Here is a 26,801-nt window from a genome sequence, read left to right as displayed (position 1 = left end):
GGGCATAAAATCATGCCCAATATAAGAACTCAATAAATACTATTACTGTTATTAGTATTATTACTACTCCTAATTCACAGGGGGACTGGTGCTTCTCTAACCTTATTGAGCACTGAAGCATGTGATGGGTTCATGGCAGGTGCTACACTGAAGGTCATTTACAAATGACACCTGGTGGCAACATCTGCTGAGCCAGAAAACATTGCAGAAGAAAACCCTCTCTACTTTTAACTTCATGTAACCAAGGATATCATTGCAAATGTTTTAATCCAATGTGTCTATGCACATGTCACAAAAGGGCCAAATTCTCAATGTAAAATATAATAGAAGATATTATATTTTTCTAAAATAAAAAAGGATGTACAAAGAATCATATAATCATGACACTGGAAATAACTTTGTTTTTGATTGCACTGTCTTCTAGAGCTACTTAAAGTTTTAGGGCTGGGTTTACACACCAAATCTCTATAATAAAGAGATAAAAAGCTTACCCTGATGTATATTCCAAACAGAGGAGAGTCTATTACTCAATAACCTCAGAAATGAGATAGAAGACACAGTACGGGTCAAAACTGTTCAACATCTTTATGAATTTTGAAGAGTTAGGGAGAAACCTGTTCCTTAAAATATGGCTCATTCTACACCACAACCCCTCCTGACCTATGTCAGAAAAAATGAGGTGCTGTGGCACTACAAGCATGGCCAATGGGGTCACAAGGACTGGGTGGATTTCTGTTACTTCAAAAGTGGTGACCCTGGGACATCATGACCTCTCTGATGAACACTGGTGCCTTCATCTGGGAAAAGAAGAATATACCACCCAATTGGGATAGGGATAGGGATGTTGTGAGGATTAACTGGAATTAAAACAAATAATAAAACATACACAGGATGATTTTTATTTTCTTCTACATAATATCTGAAAGATTGGTATTTTCAATATTTACTACTTCTATAACAAAGTATAATAACAAATATATATCATTGTTATAGTTGTTTTGTATTTCTTCTTTCACTACTAATACCTTTGTCCATCTCTGAGTTCAGTGTGGATTTCTTCATTTTTCCTGGATAAAAACTCTTGAAAAGTCAGCTCACCACTCCTGAATAAACCATTTCTATCAAGGTCAAATTTCATCTGTCTTGTATTTTTTCCTTCTCTCTCTTATAATATTTATAGACCTTGTGATGAGATCCTGTCTGACTTTAGAAAGTAGATAAAAAGAATTTCTTTCTTATGCCAGATCTCTGACAATTAACTTTGGTTACCCTAATCCAATAGCAACCTATACAAAATGTCCTCAAACCCTCATAATTGGTTTGAATGTCCATTTGGATTATTAACAACCTGAATTCCTCCCTATATGATACATATGAAACAAGAATGAAATTTGCCATAAAATTTCCAAGGGGGTTCAGAATCCTAGAACCTCAGGGCCTAAAAGAAGCTTTGAACTTGTCAACTGAATTGAAAGCCCAGAAAAATTCAGAGCTTTGACCATGGCTAGTCAAAAAAGAAAAGACTAAGATGTATTCTTTTGATAGAACTGAGTACCATAAATATATCATTATGTCAAGTATACCAATAAGACAACGCAGAGCATAACTCCCCAAGACAGTGAAACTTCTCAACCTTAGCTTCAGTAGCTCATGCATGACACTTTCAAGATACAGGTAAGTTTCCCCCCACTACCCCTAGTCCTGCATTAGTAGGGCCTAGGTGGAACCAGGCCATCCATAAAATTCTAGAGGTTATTCTAAGGAACACCCAGGACTGGCAACTACGGAGCTAAAGAACAGTATTGCCAAGTCCTAGCCTCCTAATCCCCATCATTACCTTCCATGGGGATCCATTTACATAAATGATTTCATCAAAGATCACTCAGAACTTTTTTTTTAATAATAAAATTTTGCTCTCTAGAAATCTAAAATCATTCTGAAAAGATTAAGATTCTCTGTTTTAAGAACAGGGAATGTTTTAATCACAAAAATTAAAGTTTATATAAGAGAATGTATTAATTACAAAAATTGAAGTTTCTTCATGCTCCTTCTATGGGGAGCAGCCAAGGAAAGACTTTTATCCACTTACATATATGAAGGGTAGCATTATACATTATGCATACTGAATTAAAACAGGATCAGGAAAATAGATTTTAAACATGAAATTATGGAATGTTCAGTAGGTAACTGGCCTCTAATAGCAAATTGATATTAACTTCTTAGCATGCTTCTAGTGTAGTATTTTTTTTTTTGATAGGTAAGAAGTGCATTTATTTAGAGAGAAACACTCTCCACAGACAGTGTCTAGTGTAGTATTATAGACCCAAATTTCATGGAGGGGGCAACTGATTATAGAAACAGTTGTAGGCAGAGCTTGCTTTACAGTTTGAATGAGTTAACAGCTCTAAGTTATAAATAAAGTCCATACTATCATCAGGTATTTAGTAAGCTATCCATTTACATAGCATCTTCCATTTAAGCATCTATTGTGTCTATACTCGGCAATGTGCCAGGTGCTATAAGGAACTATTGACACACAGATCAGATAGATGGAAGCACAGGTTTACATGATACACAGCTGCTTCTGTCTGAGGATTCAAAAGGCCATCTAGGATAACTTCTCATACCTTTAAGGGAGAGGGCTAGTTTCTGTCCATCTTACAGAGCAGACTGAGATAAGAAGGTTAATTAATTCTTATGATCATCCACAAGTGACTCTGTAAGACATTTTTTAGAATCAATTTTACCAAGATATATTTACAAATAATAAAATGCACCCATTTTAAGTGTGTAGTTTGATGAGTTGGTGGTTACTTGTGATACACCCAGGTAACCACCACCAGAATCAACATATAGAACCCTTACACCATTGCAAGAAATCCCCTCATGCTCCTTTGCAATCAATCACCAACTCCACCCCCTGGCAACCACCAATGGGCTTTCTGTCACTATAGCTTAAGTTCTGTCCATTCTAGAATTTCATATAAATAGAATCATACATCATGTTGTCTTTTCCGTTTTTTTCCCCCCCACATAACACAAGGCTTTTGAGATTCATCCATGTTGCTGCACGTATTGATAGTTCATTTAATTTCCAGGTAGCATTCCACTGCATAGTTATAAAAATAATTTTATTCACTCACATATAGATGGACATCTGAGTTCTGATTTTTGGTTATTATAAATAAAACTGTTATGAACCCCTATGTACATGTCTTTATGTAGACATATGTTTTTATTTCTCTTGGGTAAATGCCTAGGAAAAGACTTGTTGAGTCATATAAATGTAAGTTTGACTTTATAAACAACTGTCAAATTGTTTACCAAAGCAATTCTATCATTTTTACGTTCCCACCAGCAAAGTATGAGAGCTCAAATTGCTCCACATGCTTGTCAACACTTGGTATTGTCAGCCTTTTTAATTGTAGCCATTGCTGAAAAGAGAAAGTGGAAAACAATGCTTTAAGAATGTTAATTACAGAGGCCTCTAAATATGTAAGTATCTGCATACCATTCAAGAAGCCAGCCAGGAAGTCCAATGAGAAACAATCAAATTCTATCCCAAAGCTCCATGGATGAATTGGAGAGGTTATTTCTCTCCTTACACAATTATAGCTAAATAACTCAAGAAAGATCTTATTTCCTTCCCCTGCTGCAGCACCATTCTGGATTCCCCTAGAGGATATACAACCCGCTCTGAAAATAACAAGTCTCATGATCACAGGCCTCTCCCTCTCAGATTATAAACTCTGCCAAATACTGGTGGAAAAAAATTCACACAAAGAATCATTAGTAAAAGACATTGGGTATATAAAACACCCATGCTTACATGCATATGTTGGCAAACTTTTAAAGCTTTGATACTCTCCTCTTTAAAAAAAGAGTATCACTCTTTATGCTGTTTGAAAAGTGGTTAAAAATTATTTGTGGACATTGCCCTAATTTGGACAAATTTTGCCTATTCAAAATGGAGAGCTGGTTTTCATCAGCCAAGCCACAAGAGTTGAAGGGCTCCAACTCCCAGAAAGCATAGGAGGTTCACACTGATAGCAGGAAGGAACAGCTGTCACTCCAGGGCTCTGCTTTCACTTCACAGCCTCCTATGTGAGTTGAGCTACAAAGACTAAACAGGACTAAACAGGAGACAAGGACGAACTCAGAATCCAGTTCATCTTTCAAAGAAGCCGCCCTTCCTCTGCCTGGAATGCTCTCTGCACCCACACCATTTCTTTTCAGCACCAGTGAGGCCCTACTTTTCTTGCAGCTCTGGGTTCTCCCAACCAGGTCAAATCCTCCTCACACATGCTTTCACGTCACTATATTTTTCCTCTTTAACCTTTTCACAGTTAATAATTATGTTTATTTTAGTGAATAAAATATTAATGTCTACTGCTCCGTCCCCAACAAACAAGGTAAGCTTCATGAGTTTTTCTCCTAACTGAACCCCCAGCACCAAGAGTGCTCAGCACATAAAAAGTACTTAATAAATATGTGTGTAATTAATTAATTACTTGATAATTAAAACAACACCTTATCAAAGATGTACTGATAGGCCTCTACGCTTTTCATGAGTTCGAAAATAAAGGTGGCTGCTTCTTTCTCAATTACGAGAAAAATCAAACTGCAAAAACACTGTGGGTGTCAAACTTGCCTGGCCTTCTCCTGCCCCAGTTTCCATTAAATCAGCTGCTTAAATGTCAGATCTGCTTTGCCAACCTATCCTCTCAAAATTCAAATCCATGAAAAGGATGAGGCTTTTCAGAACTCAAGACTGTCCTCCATTAGAATGCAACAGAAAAGTAATTCTCATAGCTGCAGGCTTGAAACCTGAAGGTCTTGGTAATATGTAAAGGAAATGCAGTTATCCAGTAAGTCCCCGGTCATTATCTCCTATGGCAGGGGAAAGGGTCATGCTCTTTCACCGGGAGAGGGAATTAGAGGCCCCATTATCACTCTTGCAGACTGCATGATCAGAAAGAGGCTGACAATAACACGTGCCTAAAAGGCAAACAAAACCGCCCTTTTTTTCATCCACCTTTTCTGCAACTACCCGTCTTCAAGAAATCTCAATGAAACATTGAGAGAATGGAGGTTAATTAGAATATTATGGGTTCCTGCTCACCCCATGTTCAGCTCAGCCCAAGTACAAAACAAAATTTCTTTTAATGCATTCTATTCCTTATTGGTATAAGCGAAAACTCTAGAATTCAAATTTAAAGATGTGGAAATATTTTTAAGACCTGAACCTCATTAACAAAATACTAGGAAGGTATTAGGAAAGGCTACTTCTTTAGATATTAATTGAGCCCCTATTATATATGGCAAGCACTGCTCAGCACACTAAAGGAATGCAAATGTCTTCCAACAGTCACCAAATCTTATTAACCTAATTGTTAACTTGGAATTAAAGAGAGACCAATATTTCAAGGTCAATTCTCATTCTAACCATTGAAAAGGCATTCTTACCAAAGGGCTATATTTCCATTTTATTTAAAACTAAGATACAGTCCTATTATTATCTCTACCTGTCCTTTCTGGAAAAAAAGCTATTTCCACCTTGAAATAAATTATTTCAAAATAAACAAATGACCTGAGGCTTAATTTTTTTTTTAAAGAAAGCTAAAAATGGGTCCAAAAATAAAGTTTTATTCCCAAGCCACAACTGAAGAAAATTGGAAAAAAGATGAATTAAGGTAAGCCTAATTCCTCCATTGCCCAGTTACAAGAAATATCAGAAATATTACAAATGCTCCAGGTGCTCAGATTAGCGTCACCCATAGTTCCATGGAAAACTTATCCAAATTTCATCTCAAAAAACTTGGTATGAATTCACAGTAAGTCCCACAGACATCCTACAATCACAAACGCAAAGAGAAAAAAAGTAATCCCACAAAATTCTAAGCTTAGTAGAACAGATGTCTCTTCCTGACAAAGAACAGCTGTCAGGCAAAGCTGTGATTTATGAGCTGAGTCTACTTTCTCACATTCCATACAGTGTCGCGATATCTATCTTGAGACCACCTATTACTGATTGTTGGCAACTGTTAAGAAAAAGAAAAGTCAATGAAACTCAGGCTGCTGGTAGTAACAATTATGCAAATACCAGGAAGTGTTCTAAAACAAAAAATCTCAGAGAATAGCCCACTTTCTGTCAAGGCCCTAGTGAAGGAAAAGTATGGACAAACAGAAGTGTTTGCCAAACCCTTTACAGATGCTCTTAATGAAACTGAAAGGACATTAAAATTGCACTTCATTACCTTTCCATACTAGGCAACATCAAAAGCCAAGGTGCCATGAGTAAATAAGGATCAAAGAAGGTAACAGAGAAACAGGAAAGGAATGGAAAGACAGGTGTATCCAAACCTTGGGCTATAACCCTCCTGGATACCTTAGAATTAACTGCTTTAAAACAGAAGTTGTTTTAATAATATTCATATCTGATTTTCATTACCTGACAGGCAGATGTAAGTTAAATATTCGCCTTGACCTCCAGTTGCCAAGAAAGGAATCTTTTTCTTTGTCCTCCTCTTGACTTGGACAGCTCCCAGCATCCTTTCATCAAGAGGTGCAAAAATTTCCTTGCTGATGGCAGACTTGGCACTCATTGTTGACCAAGCAAGCAGGGCACGCAGTGAGTTTTCTAAAGAAAAAGAAAAGGCAAGCTGGAGTTGGCAGTATTATAAGGGCTCGTATAAGAATGAGCAGCAGATATGATCCAGCAATCCCACTCCTGGGCAAATAGCCAGAAAAGATGAAAACTCTATTTCAAAAAGATACATGCACCCCAATGTTCATAGCAATACTATTTACAATAGTCAAGACATGGAAGCAATGTAAACGTCTATCCACAGATGAATGGATAAAGAAGATGTGGTGTACACGCATAATGGAAAACTACTCAGCCATAAAAAACAATGAAATAATGCCATTTGCAGCAATATGGATGGACCTAGAGATTATCATACTATGTGAAGTAAGTCAGAGAAGGACAAATATCACATGATATCACTTATATGTGGAATCTAAATAAATGATATAAATGAACTTATTTATAAAACATAAACAGACTCATAGACATAGAAAACAAACTTATGGTTACCAAAGGGGAAGGGAGGGAGGGATAAATTGGAAATTTGGGATTAACAGAAACACACTACTATATATAAAATTAGATAAACAACAAGTACCTACTCTATAGCACAGGGAACTATATTCAATATCTTGTAATACCCTATAATGGAATATATATATATATATATGTGTGTGTGTGTGTGTGTGTGTGTGTAACTGGATCACTTTGCTGTACATCTAGAACACTGTAAATCAACTAAAATAAAAAAAAAAGAATGAGCAGCAAGTTGATTCACACATGAAGTAATTTTCAATTTGTGGTTTAACCTCTCACTTGCTTGAAATGCACTATAGAATCATTAAAAGTAAGGCCTTTACATTTGTAATAACTGTGAAAAAACTCAAACAAAAAAGGAATACAGATTTACTCGCTGAAAATGACAAACGCAATGTGAGATGAGCTAAAAATCTCACATTTTAGATGATCCAAAAATCTTTAAAGTCAAGAGGTTCTTTATGCAACTTCAAAATCTCCTTTAACTCTAATATAAATCCATTTCCCTAATTCTATTCATAGCAGAAATAATTATATCATCTTCCACATAATAACTATATATGCAACAGAAGACCATTAATTTAATCACCCTTCAGCTGCTTTGGATCAGGTTAAGTAATTAATCCTTATTTATTAGCCTCTTTCAACGGGTCCTATTTTCCAGTGCTCCTCTGCCTCTCATTGCCATGCTCTGGACCCTCGCCAAATTCTCCACAGTTTCCTTCAGCCAAAGTGGACACAGAATGCTAAAAAAATGTCTGACTAATGCCAAGTATTTTGGAAATGTTACCCAGCAGTCCCCACATGGTATGCTCCTGTGGTTAACTGGCAGTGTGTGCCCAATAATTAAGAAAATAAAGCATCATGGTGCTGACTCCCAATGAGTCCCCCCCTCCTCACCCCTCAAATTTACATATACGCAGTCCCCATGTTATATTTAGCTTTCCAAAGTTGTACTTCCCTAAAGGTCTTGATTCTGCTTATTTGTGTCTATTATATTCAAGGTCAATCTGAACTTTAACCCTGCATCATCCAAAAACTCAGCTGCAACTTGAGTAAATGAGTAAATGTTTTCTATTCCATCATCCTAGTCAGAGACTATGTCTTAAGCAGTAACCAACATTTGCTCAAGCAATTAACAAATCAGAACTAAAGGTGCAGAGAAGGCCAATGGGTTGGTCATGCAGGCTGTACAGAGTATTCAGAGATCCTGCAGAGGGATCAATAGCACAGCTATATATGGTAACAGTGGCTCAAAGAGCTGATCAACCTGCTGTAAAATCGAGCCAGTTGGTAAACAAACACCTATTACCTGCCACCTCAATGCTCAGTACAGAGATATAAGAAATAACTAAGATATGCTCCCTGCTCGCCAGGAGTTGACTACTGACTACATCAAAGGTTTCCCTTAAATCCAGATGATTTACGATGGAAGACCATGAAACATCCTTCCCAGTGCAAGATTTACAAATGCTACCCACACAGCTGTCCACCTGTAACTGGTCCCACACCTGTAACCTCATGGTAGGAAAGAGATATATTAAAAAAGAACCTTCCCCTGGTTAAAGAAATTTCTTGTGGTTTCAGTCCTGTAGTAGGTTTTCTTAGCGGCAGCAAGAATAAAGAATAAATAGTGTTGGTGTTTATTATCTATCTATACCTCTATCTATACATTATAGATCTATGCCCAGATCTATGTGCTCAGATCATGCCATTTTATCATTGCCACCAGGTTCTTCATACTAGCTGAGTACAAAATGATGACGGAGTTTCTCAATGTGCTGACCTCTAACCGACACCCTGTGATTTCCTAGAAGTTACCAAACAGAATTTCCCCCACTGCCATTTACCCCATGACTTCGCTATGCAGGGTGTTATAATTTACAGGGACATTTTTTTAAAAAGAGAGAAACTAGTTCTTTTCTAGCTCCAAGGCCTCTCACCTCTCAGCATTTGGGGACACGTGAAAAAGAAAGCCAGTGGTAGCACGGTGGCTTCAAACGTCCTATAAAAGCAATGTAGAAAGAAAGTCATCTTCCCAAACTCATCAGGCATTCTCTAACCAGTGCCTTCCCAACTGTGGCAAGGCTTTTGCTTTTCCAACTCAGATTCACATTTTTCAAAACTTGTGGTTAAAAGAAATAGAAAGCTATCATTGTATTATGCAAAATCTGTCAGAGAAAAAAAAAGAACAGGAACAACATGCATGTGCTATTAAATTTTCAGGAAAGCTTGCTCTTCTTTTGAAAAACTGGTAAGAAATGGAAATGGCCTTTTGTTGTTTTTTTTTGTATGGATATTCAGCAGCCAAGAACAAAAGAGAGAAAAAAAGAGGAAAAATAAAACCAGTAACTTCACTGACCACAAGTTTGGAATCAGACAAACTTGGGTTCAAATCTTATTTCCCAAACTGAAGACCTATATGTGGATAAATCTCTTAAAATTCAGACCCTCAGTTTACTCACTGCATCATGGAGAGAGCTTCACCTAGTTCACGGAAGCACTGAAAGAATTAGATGAAACAATGCATGCAAATCACTTATTCCGGTGCCTGAATCATAATGAATGCTTAAAATGGAAAATTTTTATTAACTCTCCTACTAAGATATGAAAAATAAAAGACCCTCTGAACTTGCAGAGACTGAGTAAATGTAGCCATCCATACCAGAAGGTATTTGTAAAAGAGAAACTCGATTTTATTTACCAAAGCTTTGCTTTTCTCACTCATGGGTATGAAACCCTCTAAATATGGATAAACAGTCTAACATATGGAGGGCTCTGTATAAAGTGTTATCAGGATGAGCTATTCATAGGTTTCACCCTCAGGAAACTCACTCGCAAGAGACTATCAGGCTCATTTTTATGGGAAATTGTCTGAAGTTTTTGTCCAGGCCAAGGATAGTAACAAGACTGGGAGCACGTGTGTATGTTTTTGATGCCACCTGGAAATGGGAATGGACAGTGGGTTAGAAGAGAAAGAATCAGAACATAAAAGGGGTACTAATGTAGCTTCATGGAAATAATCTATGAGTGTCTCCCAAACGTGACTGCACATCTGAACTCGGCAAGGAGAGCTTTTCAAAAACGCAGACCCCTGGGCCCCTCCTTTACCCCCACCAAATAAGAATCTTGGGATCTGTAGTTTAAACAACTCTCTAACTGCAGCCATCCTGACACCTAAGTGAAAAGCTGAGAGCCTAAGGAGGAACCGTGGGGATGGAAAGGAGTGTATTCTCAGGACAGAATACAGGAAGAGAATGTACAGGACTTTTTCTCTCCATTCAACCAAGCAGATTTCTCAAGTCTTAGATCTTCCTACTGGTAAATAAATGTCCAGCCCACAGCTGGATCGCTTTGTAAGGAAAACAAGATGAATACACAGCGGTGGTACACCACTGACCACAGTTACTCCAACCTACATCACCCTGAAGGGGAGCAGGACATGCCCCAAATATTCTGCTTTAGTATATTGATTGTTCTGAGCTAAAGGCATCTGAAAAACAGCAAATGTGGGGACAGGCTTTCTCTGAATTCCCTTTATCTGTCTAAAGACAGATCCTCCAAAAGGAACTCGGTTGTTATAAATCCCCTCTCCAGGAGTTTCATCTACCAGAGAAGACTGATTCTTGTCACAGGACAGTAGACTAGAAGTCGACACCACACTCAGACACACTCTGTCACAAACAGTCACACCTCCCATCTAGTCTTGCAAGGGCCCATCCACCTTTTCTAAAAATCTTTTTCTCTCCCCTAAGAGGTCTACACCCCGTCCTCCTTCCCTAATAAGATGGTATTTAATCCTGAATTCTAAGCCACCTTGGGAATTATTCATTGTTCCCAGGGTATCTCCCATGTATACACAAGGTATACATGTTAATAAACTTCTGATTGGTTTTCTCTTGTTAATCTGTCTTTTATTACAGGAGTCTCAGCTAAGAACTCAGAAGAGTAAAGGGAAAATTATTTTTCCTCCCCTACAACCCATGGAAGTTTTCTCTCTTCCTGGTCCACGGCTTCTAAAGGCTATAATTACAAAGCTTTCCCATCCAAGAAACCAACCTACAATATGATTTGCAAGTCAAAGCAGCTGGCTGCCTTAAGTGGTAGTTTTGGAAACTAATCACAGTTAGCTTTCCTCTCCCTCAAGCTTTTTCATCTATCTTCTTCTCCCTTTAAGCCATCTAACCCACAACCACTTTTGTCAGCACATGGTTATGGTAGTGAGATGGTCCTCCACCTACTATCCTCCTCTCCAGGAGGAGTTGTAAACTCCAAGGGCCTCACGGAGGAGGCAGATGAAGTACGTAAGTTAAGGGGTAGAGAGGTAAGATGTCTTTGCATTCCAACACTAACATTTTCCATTTCCAGTACTTGAACTGACATGTGTCCTCTGTGGTCAAGAGACAAGGAGGAGTGGTAGGAACTCATTAAAACTGCAGATGACCTGTGGTGGTGCACTCATCATCCTGCAGGTGGGTCTAAGGCGGTGGGGCTGACAGGGCTTAAATATTTCTCACCTGAGAGGTAAGCGCCCCCTCTGGTGAAACAGAGGCGCCATTTATTTAGCTTAATATTATTAGATAACAGATTCTCTAACCTCATTCACTTGCCATGCTTCACATGCAATCTTCTGATCATGGTATGGCACTGGCTATGCCAACACAAGTAATCTGGACTCTATGACGATTATATCCCCATTGCCAACAAGTAACCAGAATGCCTGGTTTTAGACCTCACCCTCTTAAACTAGTTACTATGACTCAACCCTGAGGTAGATGCACTCAAAACTAGCCGATATCAAGTTTCAGAATTCTCCAAGTTAACAGCAAACAGGATATCATCCCAGAACACTTTTGGGGAGAATCAGCTGGTCTCTACTACTGCATGGGAACTCTAGTGAGGTGACCTCAAATAACTTAGAAATAAGAGAAATAGGTTATTCTCTAAGATAGGACTTCTCTACATTGCCACTTTGTTTTCGAAATTCTACAAATGCAACTTGACTCCCGCCTTTAATTGGATGACACTAATCATGCACCCAGATCCCATTGCCTTCCTGGTTTTAAATCCATGTGTCTAGCTGGCAACTGAGCATTTCCACTAAGAGTTAATTTAGACTCAGTCTTGTCTCTCAAACCCTCCAAGTCCCCATAACAACAAACCAATTACCAAATTCTGTAGATCCAATTTAATATTTCTGGGCTCCACCAGATCCTCTTCATCCTCACATCCTCTACCTTAATTCGGATCCCCATCGTCCCTGGTTTGAATGATTTGGATGCCTCCTAAAAGGTTTCTAGTACCACTCCCATCTTGCTACCATTGTCCCTCTACACTGTCCAAGGTAATATTCTAAAGGATAAATATGATTCAAGTATAACTGTATTCAACTATTTCTATTCCATGCCTCATGTCCTGAAAGAGAAACACAATTACCTTGACAAGGAACTGGGGAATGTTATAAATATTGAGGCCAAAGTAGAGCAATGTTAAATTGCTTCCCTTAAACTCCACAGTATTTAAGTACTAAATGTTACAAGTCAGATGTTATTACACAGTCATTAAACTTAGAGATAATCTAAAAATGTTAATTGTACTCCAAAATCCAAAAACTTCACTTAGTAGCCAGAAAATATGCAACTTGTTAGGCCATAAAAATCGATTTTATTTTTTCTTGTTTCATAAATAAAGACCAATGAGATAATTTGAGGTCAATTTAGCTACTTTATAAAAACTTACTCAAGTAAGGGTTACTGATTATTATAAATATGCAATTCTACTTCTACTTAGACAACTTTACTCTTGGATAAGATAGTTCTCAAGATGAAAACTTTAGTCTATCCATAGCACGTAAGCATGAGGATAAATTAAATAAATTAGACGAATGTTTCAACCTACCAGCCAATTTTCCCATGTACTTCAACTATTACTCTCAACTAAAAGTTCTTATAAATAGAATCTAAAAGGGGAGTCAGATATACCACTAGACTAGACAGATAACTTTAATCTGGTGATACCATTCAAAGTTGAAAATTGCAGTCACTATGAGTTCATCATTCTTTCTGGTAGAAACAACAAGGGCTAAGGAAGGGGCTTGCCAATGGTATAAAACCAGAAGGGGACGGCAGACCAAGAACTCATACTTAAGATTTCAGAAGATTTACAAAGATTGAGACTAAGTCAATAAGTCATACAGAAAATCTGCTAAAAATATCCTAGAAAGAGCCAGAAACTTACAAACAGGAAAAATACAAATTTTAAGTATATGTATAAAAGCTAAAAATATTCTCTATTCTGCTAGAAAAATATTTGGAGATAGACCAAAAAATATATTAAAGGGGGAATTCCAAACAAAGACTGTGTACATCAACATCAACTGGGGTGCCCAGGTCTTGCTCACACAAATTCAGGGGACCTGGGGGGCAAGGTCTGGGATTTGTTTTCTTGATGATATCTTTGATTCATTCCACTGTACAACCAGGTCCAGATCCACTGTCTCTGGGTTTTTGTTTTTTCTCTGTATTTAATGAATTATTTATAAAATAAAGACTCCGTAAACCTTTTTTGAGAGTACATGGCAGATGCTCTGTAAAGCTCTAGTAATGAGTCACTGAGGTTTGTACAGCACTTCATGATTTACAAAACACCTCCACGCAATCCCAAGTATACAATCAAGACAGCTGCTAAATGCATCTTCCAAAACTTGCTCTTTTTGTAAATTAGAATCTTTAGGTATGTGCATTTATGAATGGTAAACTATGCCATTTTTAACGCACCCCTATGGGTCTCAGGAATATGAAGAAGTTATAAATCCTCTCTTATAGAGATTAGTATTTGAACTGAAACCTTTAGAACCAGCAACTCCACTACTAGAGAAAAAGGAAATGCTGTGTGTATTATACATGATGCATGCTTACTTCAGATCCATTTTTAAGAGCAAAACATTATAAACAACCTAAATACCCATCAATATTCAATCTACATTGTTAAAATGCAGTATAGCCCTTCAACCCAATGGATTATCACATAACCTTTCAAAATCATGGCACAGATATATAGATACTAACTTGAAAAAAATGACATACTACAGAGTGAAAACAAGGAATTTACAAAACAGAAAATGAGCTCATGAATGTAAACTTATATGTGTGTACTGATATGCATAAAGAGATTTCTAGAAAAACGTCTGCCAAAATGTTAATATGATTATGTCTGGATTTTGAAACAAAGAAAAATAGGTCCAAGGTTCTGCAGGGCAGTATTCTTATTCCACTATAACTTGACTAGAGTGTTCCTTAAAAAAATTTGTTTTTGAGGTACTCTCTTTTTCCCCAAACTGGAAGATATACCAAAATTTATTTTACTGAGATCCAATTATCAGTCTGCCCTACTCTCTTTTCAACTCCAGTCCAGGCATGGTGTTGGGAATCCCAAAGGTGAAAGCGGATAAATTTCCACCTTCAAAGAGTTGTGAGAAAGGAGAGCAGATGTCGTGAATGAGGCCTGGAAGTGATTTTTGGTGAGAAGAAAACGTCACCTTTCCTCTGAGCAAATGCAGCTCCATGCCGGAACCCACGACCTGGTGAGCAGAATGCCAGCCAGATGTCCACTTGCACCTGCTCCCTTGGACACAATCGTTGGAGCAGTGCAAAAGCAGCACAACCACACACAGCAACCCTGGTCATGACGCTTAGCTCCTTAAGGAAGGAAAAGAAGCTCTTTTTTACCATCAGGCTACCAAATACCATAAGACCTGGCTGGCTTTCTCTTCCGTGTATATACTAACCCTCCTCTTGTATGAGACATTATGTTCACAGGATCCTCCAAGCCGGTGACTCATGTCTGCTTCAATTATAAATCTAGACTATTGTCATCTCCTCTTTCCTTGTTTATATGTTCAGTAAGCACATTCTTCTTGTAGGCTTAATATCCAAAGAACAAACCCTTCTCTGCACCCAGACTACAAGACCTGTGTTTACACAAGTTTATTTACGTGGTGGGTGGACTTTTTAGCCGCCTTGTCGATCACTTCCTAACTTTAACAGATGATATGACAAAGCCAAAAAATAACATTACCAAGAACAAAAAAAGGCTGCTGGGAATACGCCATTTGGAGGATTTGTTGAGGGATTTATTCTGTAATAGAACCTCCACATTCACAAGTTTAAATTTCCAGGATCAGCTAAGTTGGTTCTACAGTACCCATATAACGACTCCACAGTGATGGGGAGAAATAAAGTACCAAAGGGAAGAGCAGGCTGGGGTGCACTCACTGGATTATGACAGAATTATTGATCCAAAGTGTGAGGCAGGCCTTAAAAATGAGTTTAAGCATATCAAAGAAAGAACAAAGGGTTATAAGGGAAAATGAACCAAAAGGAGTTCCAATTGTTGGCATCTCCCAATTTCCGAGTACTCATGTCATTGTGGTGCCCAACAGCTAGTTGGCAAACTAACAAAACAATATGTTGGCCTGAGAGCATTGTTTATTAACAACACTCATAATAGACAAATCTATTCCAACCAAATATGGACCAAGCCACATGAAGATTGACAACATGAAAATAAACATTTTAATTGTGTGCCACGCTCTGTACTGATTGCTGAATTAGTGCGCTGCTTCTACTTACACTGAAGATAAAACAACGGGGGAAACACTGAACCCACACATGAAAGGAAGTGGAAGACAGTGTGGTTCAGGTGTTTTTTCTTTTTGATGTATACAGAAGTTTAAAACAGAAGTTTTGGGTTAAAAAATAAAGACCAAACATATCAACCATTAAAAACAAACAAATCAATGAACAAATCCTCCAGCAAGCATAAAATGAGCCTTTTATATCAGATATTTGTTAACTCAAATCTTAGGTAAATTATAAATTCTCTTGATTCAGCTATTTCTGTTTTAGAACAGACCTGGAATATAACACTAAAAAGGTAATAAACCTTTAAAAAGACCCTCCAATTTTAAGTGTATGAAACCTACAAGAACCAAAAAAGTAGTTGAAACAAGTTTATATATTTTCTAAAAATCTAAAAATCGGAGCAAAACTTCTCAAAATAGTCTCTAAATCATCAATTCTGAGAGTATTTCCTACTTGAATCCCTTATTTGGAGAATATCATCACTTTATAATTTCTTGAGTTTCAATTAGTTTTCTGTAATTGACATTTTATCAGTGTTATACTCTGACATGAAGTCCTTCACAGCAATGAGGGGCAGAGAAGAAATGTGACACATCCAGAAGCCCTGTTATACATATTTACACTGTCAACTTAAAAGACTAAGGACTCTGTCCTTCAATGGCTCAATTTCACAAATGAGATTTTCAATAAGGTCATTAAACTCTTCCCATACGGATCAAGCCAAGGATTGTCATTTCAACTTTAATCAGTCTCCCCAACAATCAAGTTCATGATTTTGTGCCTGTGCAGTGTAATCTGAATGGTGCTGAAAAAGATTCCCTCCTAGCCTCCAAAAGCTTTTCCCGTCAGCACCTCAAATTCCGACAGGAGATGCGTACACTTAAACATGTGACTTTGGTATCTGAAAGTCCTCATTAATACATTTTTATATGGGAGAGAGGAGGGTGAGATTCCATTTTATAGATGAGGAAACTAAAGCTCAGAGTAGTTAAGTAAGTTGCTCTAGATCATGCAGCTTTTCAAGGGCAGAGCTAGGATTTGAACCTAGGAAGCGTGATACTAGTAGTCTTTGCTCTCCCTATCTCCTATTGAAGAAATGAAAAAGGTAGGAAGAGATGAGATAGAAATACATTCCAGGGCTTCCCTGGTGGCGCAGTGGATAGGAGTCTGCCTGCCAATGCAGGCGACACAGGTTCGATCCCTGGTCTGGGAAGATCCCACATGCCGTGGAGCAACTAGGCCCGTGAGCCACAGCTACTGAGCCTGTGCTCTAGAGCCCGCAAGCCACTGTTACTGAGCCCGTGTGCCACAACTGCTGAGGCCCGCATGCCTGGAGCCTGTGCTCCACAACAAGAGAGGCCACCGCAGTGAGAAGCCTGCACACCACAATGAAGAGTGGCTCTCGCTCGCCGCAACGAGAGAAAGCCCGCGTGCAGCAATGAAGACCCAACACAGCCAAAAATAAATAAATAAAATTAAAAAAAAAAAGAAAGAAATACATTCCAGGTAAATCAAGACAAATTCATCTGCTTCACAGTTTTGCCTCTGATCAGCCTTGCTTTTGGGTGGACAAGATACTGACATCATACCTGCCCAGCTACTACAAAGATAACGAGTCAGGCTGGAGTTTGAAGTCGCTCTATCTGGATATCTGCTCATCTTGGGTGTGCAGGTCATGCTGTGAAACTGGCAAAGAGGATCACGTAATCTAGTTAGAATAGAGCTTGTTTTGATTCCACAGATGAAAATTGGGGAGTTCAGAATACATTAGCTGAGAGTCTGTGATAAAGCTCTATCTCCACAAACAGGACAATGCCCACCAAAGCCTCATCACAGCTGTTTGTCACCCTCCTTTGGAGACCAGCCGTTTATAACAGGAGTCAACTCCTGGGAGGATCTTGGATGGCTGCCACCAGGCAGTTTTATGAACCTTGCAGGCTATTTTCCAAACCGGAAAAGGCTTAAAAATGAAAGGCACATATTTCAAAGGTTTCTGCTGGTTCTCAGGGAAAACTCCTCTTTCCACTTCCTTTGCTGTATTACCCCCCTCTGGTATTTCAAAAGCACAACTGGGACCCTCCTTGTTACCTCCTACCCCATACTCTTTCTGTGTCTTCTATCTTCCACTGCCAATGCTTCAAGCAACCTTAGCTGCTTCCCTAACAGCAATGCCCCAGGCTTCACATATTTGAAACGCTTGGCAAGAGGAATTCTATCCACTTGACTTTACTGAGTAGGATCTGAGCAAGACCTTCCAAATGAGCCAACCAACAACCATTGCTTGACAAATTTTGGGGCCCTACCCACCAGCAGCTTATACTTCAGTTGAAAGATGTGTGCAAGTTAGTATGTTAGCATTCTTAAGCTTACATTATTTAATAGCTGGAGGTGATTTAGTGATTGTCTAGCTCATCCAATTCTCTTCCTTAAATCATAAGAAAACTGAAGTCCAGAGGGTAATTCCCAAATCATACAACTAAAGAGTAGCAAGGCCAAGATGAGGGCTAGCCACTATTCTCCACCTTACTGCGATGTTCTCCACATAACTGCAAAGTTATGATAGCAATCCCAAGTTTGTGGAAGGTGAGAATAGGTGGTATGTCAGAAGGGAGAGGGAAAGAGAGAAAACATCATTTATTACAGTGGCGACTCTTCTCAGATTCATCCTTTTTCTCATGAATTGGCGTGAAATTAAGTGTTGGACTAGAATATCCCTAGCCCATAGGTTTCTAAACCTCAACTTTTGGCTATCACTTTCTATTCCCTTGAATTTTCACAGTTTATGTTTTCTCATTTGGCTTTCGAGGCCAAAAGCAATGATGGCCTGCCCAAATAGAACAGGTTGAGACAGTCCAAGAAGCACAGAATTGTTTTGGCCAAGTCCCAAGCCACAGGGCCCTGTGCTGACCCCAACTAACAGGAGCCTCTCCTACCGTCTCAGTGCTCTGAGCCACTGGAAGGAGAACATGCCCTGGGCAAAGGCACGAGTCTAGTACCAGTCTGGGAATTAATGCTCTGGATTGGGGGGGTCTCCTGAAAGCACAATGCTAACCACACAAGAGCCTGGATCAGCTCTTATAAAGGTTTCTCAGCACTTATTCCAGGCCCTGGAAACAACAGGGGAGGAAAATAGGAATCTGTCAAGTCCAGTTCTTGTCTTTGGAACTGCACCCTTCAGCCTCAGTACAAAAACACCACCAGGTGCCTGCAATCTGTAATCAGTGCTCTATTAAAATGCTCTCAGAGATGCCGAAATTATCCTGATTTCCACACGCAGCTGCACAAGGTCCTGTTGGGTAACTGAAGAGTCTCTACAGGTTCACTTGAGACTCCCCAGAAGCAACAAACTAGAATGCCTTGGTTAGGATCCACCATCCAGTCAACAGTGAAATCTCCATGTGAGAGGGATGGATCGGTGGGTAGGCAGGCATCCTCGTTCTATGCATTGGGAATGCCTCAGAATAGCCTACAAATCCAGGTCAGACTCAAGGTCCATATGCAAATGCAGATTCTGCCCCATTCGATCAGTTCTTCTGTCATTCAACGTCAACCCCTTTCTTAGTCAGCACATTCCAGAAAATAACTAACTTCTGACCTAACCAGCTGTGCAGTGTTTGATAGGGAAGAAAAATCTATCAACTGAACACTACTCTAATACTAACTCAGGTTAACACTAGCACAAGTGTATAGTATCACACATTAACAAATTACACAGACGTTCAAGCACACGTAATCCAGCTCCAAAATCCAGGACAAGAGCATAGTGGTCACTACCCCCCACTCAATCTTCTAGATGTTGGGTGGTGAAAAGAAGGCTAGGTTTGTCATCAGATGATCAGGTCTGAGCTCTGTCTTTGCCTTTACTTGATGAATAATTTTGAGTAAAATTCTAGATCTCTGAGAGCTGTACCTTCAATTTTAAGATGGGGTAGTGCCACCCACTTCACAAGACTGTTGTGAAGAATGAAGGAGGAGGAAAACAGCTCCCTGGGTCAGCCTGATTTTACCTGGGGTGCCCTGGTCCTTGAAAGGCAGATGGGCATGTAAGCATGTCAGCTTATACCTGCAAAAGCATATACACATCACAGTGTATTTTACAAAGCTTACTTCCAGTGTCATCCTATTTCATCTGCCCAATTTATGAGGGAGGTATCATCATCTCTCCCAGACAGGTAAAGAGAATAAGGCTCAGAGAAGGGAAAAACCTTGATGGCTCTGCTAGACTCAGCCAGAAAAGAGATGGGTTTTCTTCCTGCAGTCCTGTCCTGTTTCCATTGCACCTCTCTGCCTTACCATATGGAACTGCCAGCTTACACAGGAAAATAATGACAGAGCCAACTGAAGTCTGCCCCAATGTGGATGCAGTGTTGCTACACAAGGGAGATGTAGGGTTGTGTAGACATTTTTTAAAAAAGGGCAAAAAAAGAAAAGGCACACACAAGGAGCAGAGCTGGGATAAGACACAGCCTCACTTATTCAATATGCAACATTGTCCTAGACACTGAGGACACTAAGGTCAAGGCAGTCCTTTCCCTCACAGAGCTTACATCCTAGTGGAGAAGAACAACAATCAACAAGCAAGCAATTCTATGCAGCAGGTGAGAAGAAATCAATTAAGACTGGGCCAGTGGGTTCAGCAATTAAGCAAGGGGATGACGTATAACAGTCACTATTATTCACCACTCACGGTCAGACGGGGTAATACATCATGTGGAGCTAAAGCTCTCCAAGACTTCTAAGAGGACATCCATCCAGCTTTGATGACTATTTCTGCTCCAAACACATTATTCCTTATTATCAGAGGTAACAAAGAAATTCCACCATGGGACAGGACCTATCCTTCTTCACACATTTACTGAGTAATTTCCGTGACGTGGGCTTTGTACAAGGGATGGAGATTACAGACCAGTTAGATCTATCCAATGGAAAGAGTCTAGTCGAGGAGAAGCACAAGGAAACAGGCCACCCTGGACCAAATGAGGAGTCTGAAGCTGCTGCTTCACAGCAGCAGAAGAGGCAGGTACTTTAATCCTTCAGAGGCTGCTGATCAGGAGCTACTTACTCTGTTAAGCCTTTCCTTGAGATGTAATTAAAGAATTTAATTAGGTCGATGTGCACGGATTATGCAGGGAGATCCACTTTGATGGAAAGCCATGGAAGCTGTTAACTCTGAGTGACCTGACACATGCCTGGGCTTCCACCTGGGATCTGTGCCAGGGGCGTGCCCTGGATGCTTCAAGAGAGACGGACACAGCCGGACCTAAGGTGAGTGCAGAGGACTCCCTGGAGGGACACACTCACTTCTGCACAGACCCTACACACTTGCAGAACAGCAAAGGGAAACTCTGGGTACATGTATGGGAGGAAACATGGTCAGAGAAGCCGTTCCAGAAAAAAGGTGTCTGAGACAAATATAAACTCCTCAGATGTCCATTTGGTACTAAGTCTTATGGGGGTTGGTGGGAGGAAGGAAGGTGAAAGGTGAACTTTTAAAATGTTCATCCCCACATGTTCACAGAAGTGGGGGTGGACAGACCTGAGGTCATCAATGGGTAGTTTTGCAAGAATAAATGTTCTTGGCCCATGTACATTTTAAAAATACATATTTTAAACTGAAACCATTTCCTCTAAGATCAGGAACAAGACAAGGTTGTCCACTCTCACCACTATTATTCAACATAGTTTTGGAAGTTTTAGCCACAGCAATTAGAGACAAAAAAGAAATAAAAGGAATCCAAATCGGAAAAGAAGAAGTAAAGCTGTCACTGTTTGCAGATGACATGATACTATACATAGAGAATCCTAAAGATGCTACCAGAAAACTACTAGAGCTAATCAATGAATTTGGTAAACTAGCAGGATACAAAATTAATGCACAGAAATCTCTTGCATTCCTATACACTAATGATGAAAAATCTGAAACAGAAATTAAGGAAACACTTCCAATTACCAGTGCAACAAAAAGAATAAAATACCTAGGAATAAACCTACCTAAGGAGACAAAAGACCTGTATGCAGAAAACTATAAGACACTGATGAAAGAAATTAAAGATGATACAAACAGATGGAGAGATATACCATATCCTTGGATTGGAAGAATCAACATTGTGAAAATGACTCTACTACCCAAAGCAATCTACAGATTCAGTGCAATCCCTATCAAACTACCAATGGCATTTTTCACAGAACTGGAACAAAAAATTTCACAATTTGTATGGAAACACAAAAGACCCCAAATAGCCAAAGCAATTTTGAGAAAGAAAAACGGAGCTGGAGGAATCAGGCTCCCTGACTTCAGACTATCCTACAAAGCTACAGTCATCAAGACAATATGGTACTGACACAAAAACAGAAATATAGATCAATGGAACAGGATAGAAAGCCCAGAGATAAACCCACACACATATGGTCACCTTATTTTTGATAAAGGAGGCAAGAATATACAATGGAGAAAAGACAGCCTCTTCAATAAGTGGTGCTGGGAAAACTGGACAGCTACATGTAAAAGAATGAAATCAGAACACTCCCTAACACCTAAGGCAAAAATAAACTCAAAATGGGTTAAAGACCTAAATGTAAGTCCAGACACTGTAAAACTCTTAGAGGAAAACATAGGCAGAACACTCTATGACATAAATCACAGCAAGATCCTTTTTGACCCACCTCCTAGAGAAATGGAAATAAAAACAAAAATAAACAAATGGGACCTAATGAAACTTAAAAGCTTTTGCACAGCAAAGGAAACCATAAACAAGACCGAAAGACAACCCTCAGAATGGGAGAAAATATTTGCAAATGAAGCAAATGACAAAGGATTAATCTCCAAAATTTACAAGCAGCTCATGCAGCTCAATACCAAAAAAACAAACAACCTAGTCCAAAAATGGGTAGAAGACCTAAACAGACATTTCTCCAAAGAAGATATACAGATTGCCAACAAACACATGAAATGATGCTCAACATCACTAATCATTAGAGAAATGCAAATCAAAACTACAATGAGCTATCACCTCACACCAGTCAGAATGGCCATCATCAAAAAATCTACAAACAATAAATGCTGGAGAGGGTGTGGAGAAAAGGGAACCCTCTTGCACTGTTGGTGGGAATGTAAATTCAAACAGCCACTATGGAGAACAGTATGGAGGTTCCTTAAAAAGCTAAAAATAGAACTACCATACGACCCAGCATCCCACTCCTGGGCATATACCCTGAGAAAACCATAATTCAAAAAGAGTCATGTACCACAATGTTCATTGCAGCTCTGTCTACAATAGCCAGGACATGGAAGCAACCTAAGTGTCCATCGACAGATGAATGGATAAAGAAGATGTGGCACATATATACAATGGAATATTACTCAGCCATAAAAAGAAACGAAATTGAGTTATTTGTAGTGAGGTGGATGGACCTAGAATCTGTCATACAGAGTGAAATAAGTCAGAAAGAGAAAAACAAATACCATATGCTAACACATATATATGGAATCTTTAAAAAAAAAAAAAAGGTTCTGAAGAACCTAAGGGCAGGACGGGAATAAAGACGCAGACATAGAGAAAGGACTTGAAGACGTGGGGAGGGGGAAGGGTAAGCTGGGACGAAGTGAGAGAGTGGCATGGACATATATACACTACCAAATGTAAAATAGATAGCTAGTGGGAAGCAGCCACATATCACAGGGAGATCAGCTCGGTGCTTTGTGACCACCTAGAGGGGTGGGATAGGGAGGGTGGGAGGGAGATGCAAGAGGGAGGAGATATGGGGATGTATGTATATGTATAGCTGAGTCACTTTGTTATACAGCAGAAACTAACACACTATTGTAAAGCAACTATACTCCAACAAAGATGTTAAAAAAAAAAAAAGAAACAGAAAAAAGAAAAAAATACATATTTTATGTGAAACTGATTCTAGTTTCTCCTGAAGATCCAGCAACATTAACTAGTCCTACAGTCTTCTCCCAGCAGCCCCCCTCCCCACCGCCACCGACCACGGTCCACAGTCTCAAATTCATCATCCCCACCACTGTCTATTTTATTGCCCAAACTGAGGCTTAATATCAGTTGACCATCATCCAAGTTGCCCTGCTTTTCTTATATCTGGCCTCTTGGCTGATTTATTTCTGTCTGGTTATTGAGTATGAAGAACCTGATGTAGATACTAAATTAATTAGCATGATTGGGAAAGTTTCTAAGAACACATAAGGCAGAGAGAGCACAGTTTAAAAAAAAATGTTACTGCCCAATGGGAAAGTAAAGCTGAGATCAAGAAATCATCACTTGAATCTGGGGGAATTAAACCAAGGGTATCAAAATAAACAAAAACAAGCCAATGTTCATATCACTGTCATCTTAGAAGTTTATATACACGTCCTATTCTCACCCCTCCCAACAAGCCAACTGCTCTGAGAAAGTGCCACCAGGCTCTGGAGCCACAAATACAAATGAGGTGAAATGTGGAGGGTGGGGACTCCTGCAGCCTCTCACACACAGCCAGCTGGAGGACACTTCTGGTATATTTATCAAGAGCTCTGAAAATTGGCACACAGCAATTTTACTCCTAAGAATTAATCCTAAGGAAATCATCAAACAAGTGGGCAAAGATGCATATTCAAGGCTGTTTATCTACTTGATTGGTTTTCTTAAAACACCAGCCTGGTAGTTTTCTTTCACTGATATCATATTTAATCTCAATATAAATCGTAAAGAGTCAGTGTTCCACAGAAATTTGAAGGCCCAAACCTTCAAACCTACCCATGTTTTCCTGCTTTTGACCAGGCATTTCATCGAGTGTCTACTAGTTTGTGCTAGACTGGAGACATGCACATGAGAGGCAGAGCAGGACAGGCATGGGCAGGAGGCTTCACTGGAAGAAGCCCAGAACTGCAGGGGGCTCTCAATAACCGCTGCTGTCCTAAGCACCCCTGGCTTCATGAAGAGAGCTTAAACATATAAGACCTGCATTTTGTTTTTTTAAAAGAATGTTTAAATCTGGTCTTTCGCTCATAGCCCATGCAGCAGACTTCTTAGATGTCTGTATTCACCTCAGAAATACCTAGAGAGCAGTAAATGACATGATGCCAAACCATCATTCCCAGGACAATCACCATCTGTTTCACACCCTGTGTGAAATGCCTAGCGCTGCACGTCATTATAAACGTGGTCTGTTAATTCTACATGTATGTGCATGTGTGTATGCTCCTATAACACAGAAATCCTCCTGTGGCTCTGGATAGCTGTATCTATTTCTCATTGGTAAGCCCCACCAACCCAGCAAAAGCTTGGAAGCTCTGAAGAGAAAGAGGACAGGGTTGGGAACAGGAACTTTTACAGCTAAATTAAGACTAAATAACATATGTTTTAAAAAATGCTCCAATGCCTTAATTAGTTTGAAGTTACTTGGTGTTGGTTGATGGCTGCAGCATTCCTTGATACTTCGTTATTTACAAAATAACTATGCTGATTTCCTCTGTTCTAATTCTACCTCTCATTTATCATATGGTTCTCAATGGTATGTAAATATAAAGACAGCTCACTGTACGGACTGAGATAGAAGAAGTGCAAATGATTAAATGCAATTGCAAAAGTCATGTCAATACAATGCAGAAAATGAAATTTTTGTTCTATGCAATTAACACAGAAACCACATGGAAATTAGCCAAGAAAGAATGCTCAGTAATAAACAAGCTTGATTACAGAATCCCAGCCCCATAGATACCTACTCTATTACAAAATTAGAGTGCTCTAAACTCTTAACAGGAGTTGAATGGAAAAATAATCCAAAAAGATTCTGGCTTGAGATATAGCCACTCAGCTGATAGTTTTATTCTGTGTCACATCATTAACTACTAAAGAACTCATAAAAAAAGCAAAAACAAAAACAAAAACCTCCACAACCAGACTTCAACAAGACACAGAGAAGAAAAGTAGAAGAAAAGGCATAGGAAGAAAATAGAAGATTCCATGGTGTTTCCAAAGACCCAGGTCAATCAACAGCCAAAGACAATATCTCTAGAGGAGTTGTTTACAGATCAGGGAACTCATATCATGGGAGAAGAGGAAAGGCAGCAAGCCAAAGGCTTAGCAGTCACGGCTCCTCCAATACATCTTACTGTGTCCAAGCATCTGGCCTCGCCATGCCAGCAGGAGGCTGCCCGTCACCAGATGTGGGCTCTATTCTACTAGACAGAATATAGGCTGAGCTGGTGACCAATGTATGTATCTCGCAGCTAGATTAAGGGGTGGAAATTTCTTTTCCCTTTTTTTTTTTTAAATGAGCATTAAGAGAGTCTCCACCATTGTACACAGGGTGTGTTGGGTGTTACACATAACATTTAGTCCATGGGTTTCAGAATGGCGAGACTGCATGGTGAGAGAACCAGAGTTGAAATGGACATCACTGAGAGTTGTGGATTCAGATTGGATGATGGGGTCCCACGATTGCTTCTCAGTGTAGCAGCAGCCGACTATGACTTTGGGGTGCTTCCTGTTAGGAAAGGGGTAAATGAACGTGTGGTTTTACCTATGAGGATTGGGTTACGTTAGAAGAGGGTATCTTTGGAACTATATGTAGGAAGTGAGTTATGAGCTAGGCAGGGAAGGGATGTACAGGACAGGTCACAACTCAAGATGCCTTGCTTCTCACTTTATCGTTCTCAGGGGAGCTACCCAACCGCCTGCTTTTATGAACCACATGGGTACACCTTCCTAGTCCAAGCTCAGTGGAACAGGAAAGGCCCTTGACCCAGGAAGAGTCAATCCAGCTACAATATGGCCTCACTTAAAAAGAGAAGCTGGACCAATCAGATTCTGAAAGAAAACAGTTAATGACCCAAATAGCAGTGGGAGCTGAAGCTTTAACTGTCATTTATGATGCAGAGAAAGGCTGAAAGAAGACAGATTCATGTAAGGCAAAGTTATAGGGAAAACTGACCTGTAGATTGAGGAAAGGATGGTGCAGATATGCGGAGAGAAGGAGAGGGAGAGAGAGACAGACAGAGAGATAAAGTAGACAGAGAAAAGGAAAGGAAACAC

At 39.5% G+C, this 26,801-nt stretch overlaps 1 protein-coding gene across 7 annotated transcripts in view; it reads right to left on the bottom strand.

The window, feature by feature from the left end:
* STXBP6 (syntaxin binding protein 6) overlaps nt 1–26,801 on the bottom strand; it is a 264,226-nt gene that overhangs the window by 186,114 nt on the left and 51,311 nt on the right. For 6 of the 7 annotated variants that reach the window (XM_082384264.1, XM_082384259.1, XM_082384262.1 and 3 more), the window contains exon 2: nt 6,452–6,640. The exons of the other annotated variant lie outside the window; for it this stretch is intronic. In XM_082384264.1, the coding sequence (XP_082240390.1) occupies nt 6,452–6,605 (154 nt within the window). In that variant the 5' untranslated portion in view covers nt 6,606–6,640. The remainder of the gene's footprint in view (nt 1–6,451; nt 6,641–26,801) is intronic. 7 annotated transcript variants of the gene reach the window in all.

This window comes from Balaenoptera borealis (assembly GCF_965194805.1).
Source record: "Balaenoptera borealis genome assembly, chromosome: 3".
In the NCBI taxonomy this organism is placed as follows: Eukaryota; Metazoa; Chordata; class Mammalia; order Artiodactyla; family Balaenopteridae; genus Balaenoptera; species Balaenoptera borealis.
Note: the sequence above shows the minus strand (reverse complement) of the source record. Positions and strands in the feature narration are given on the sequence as shown.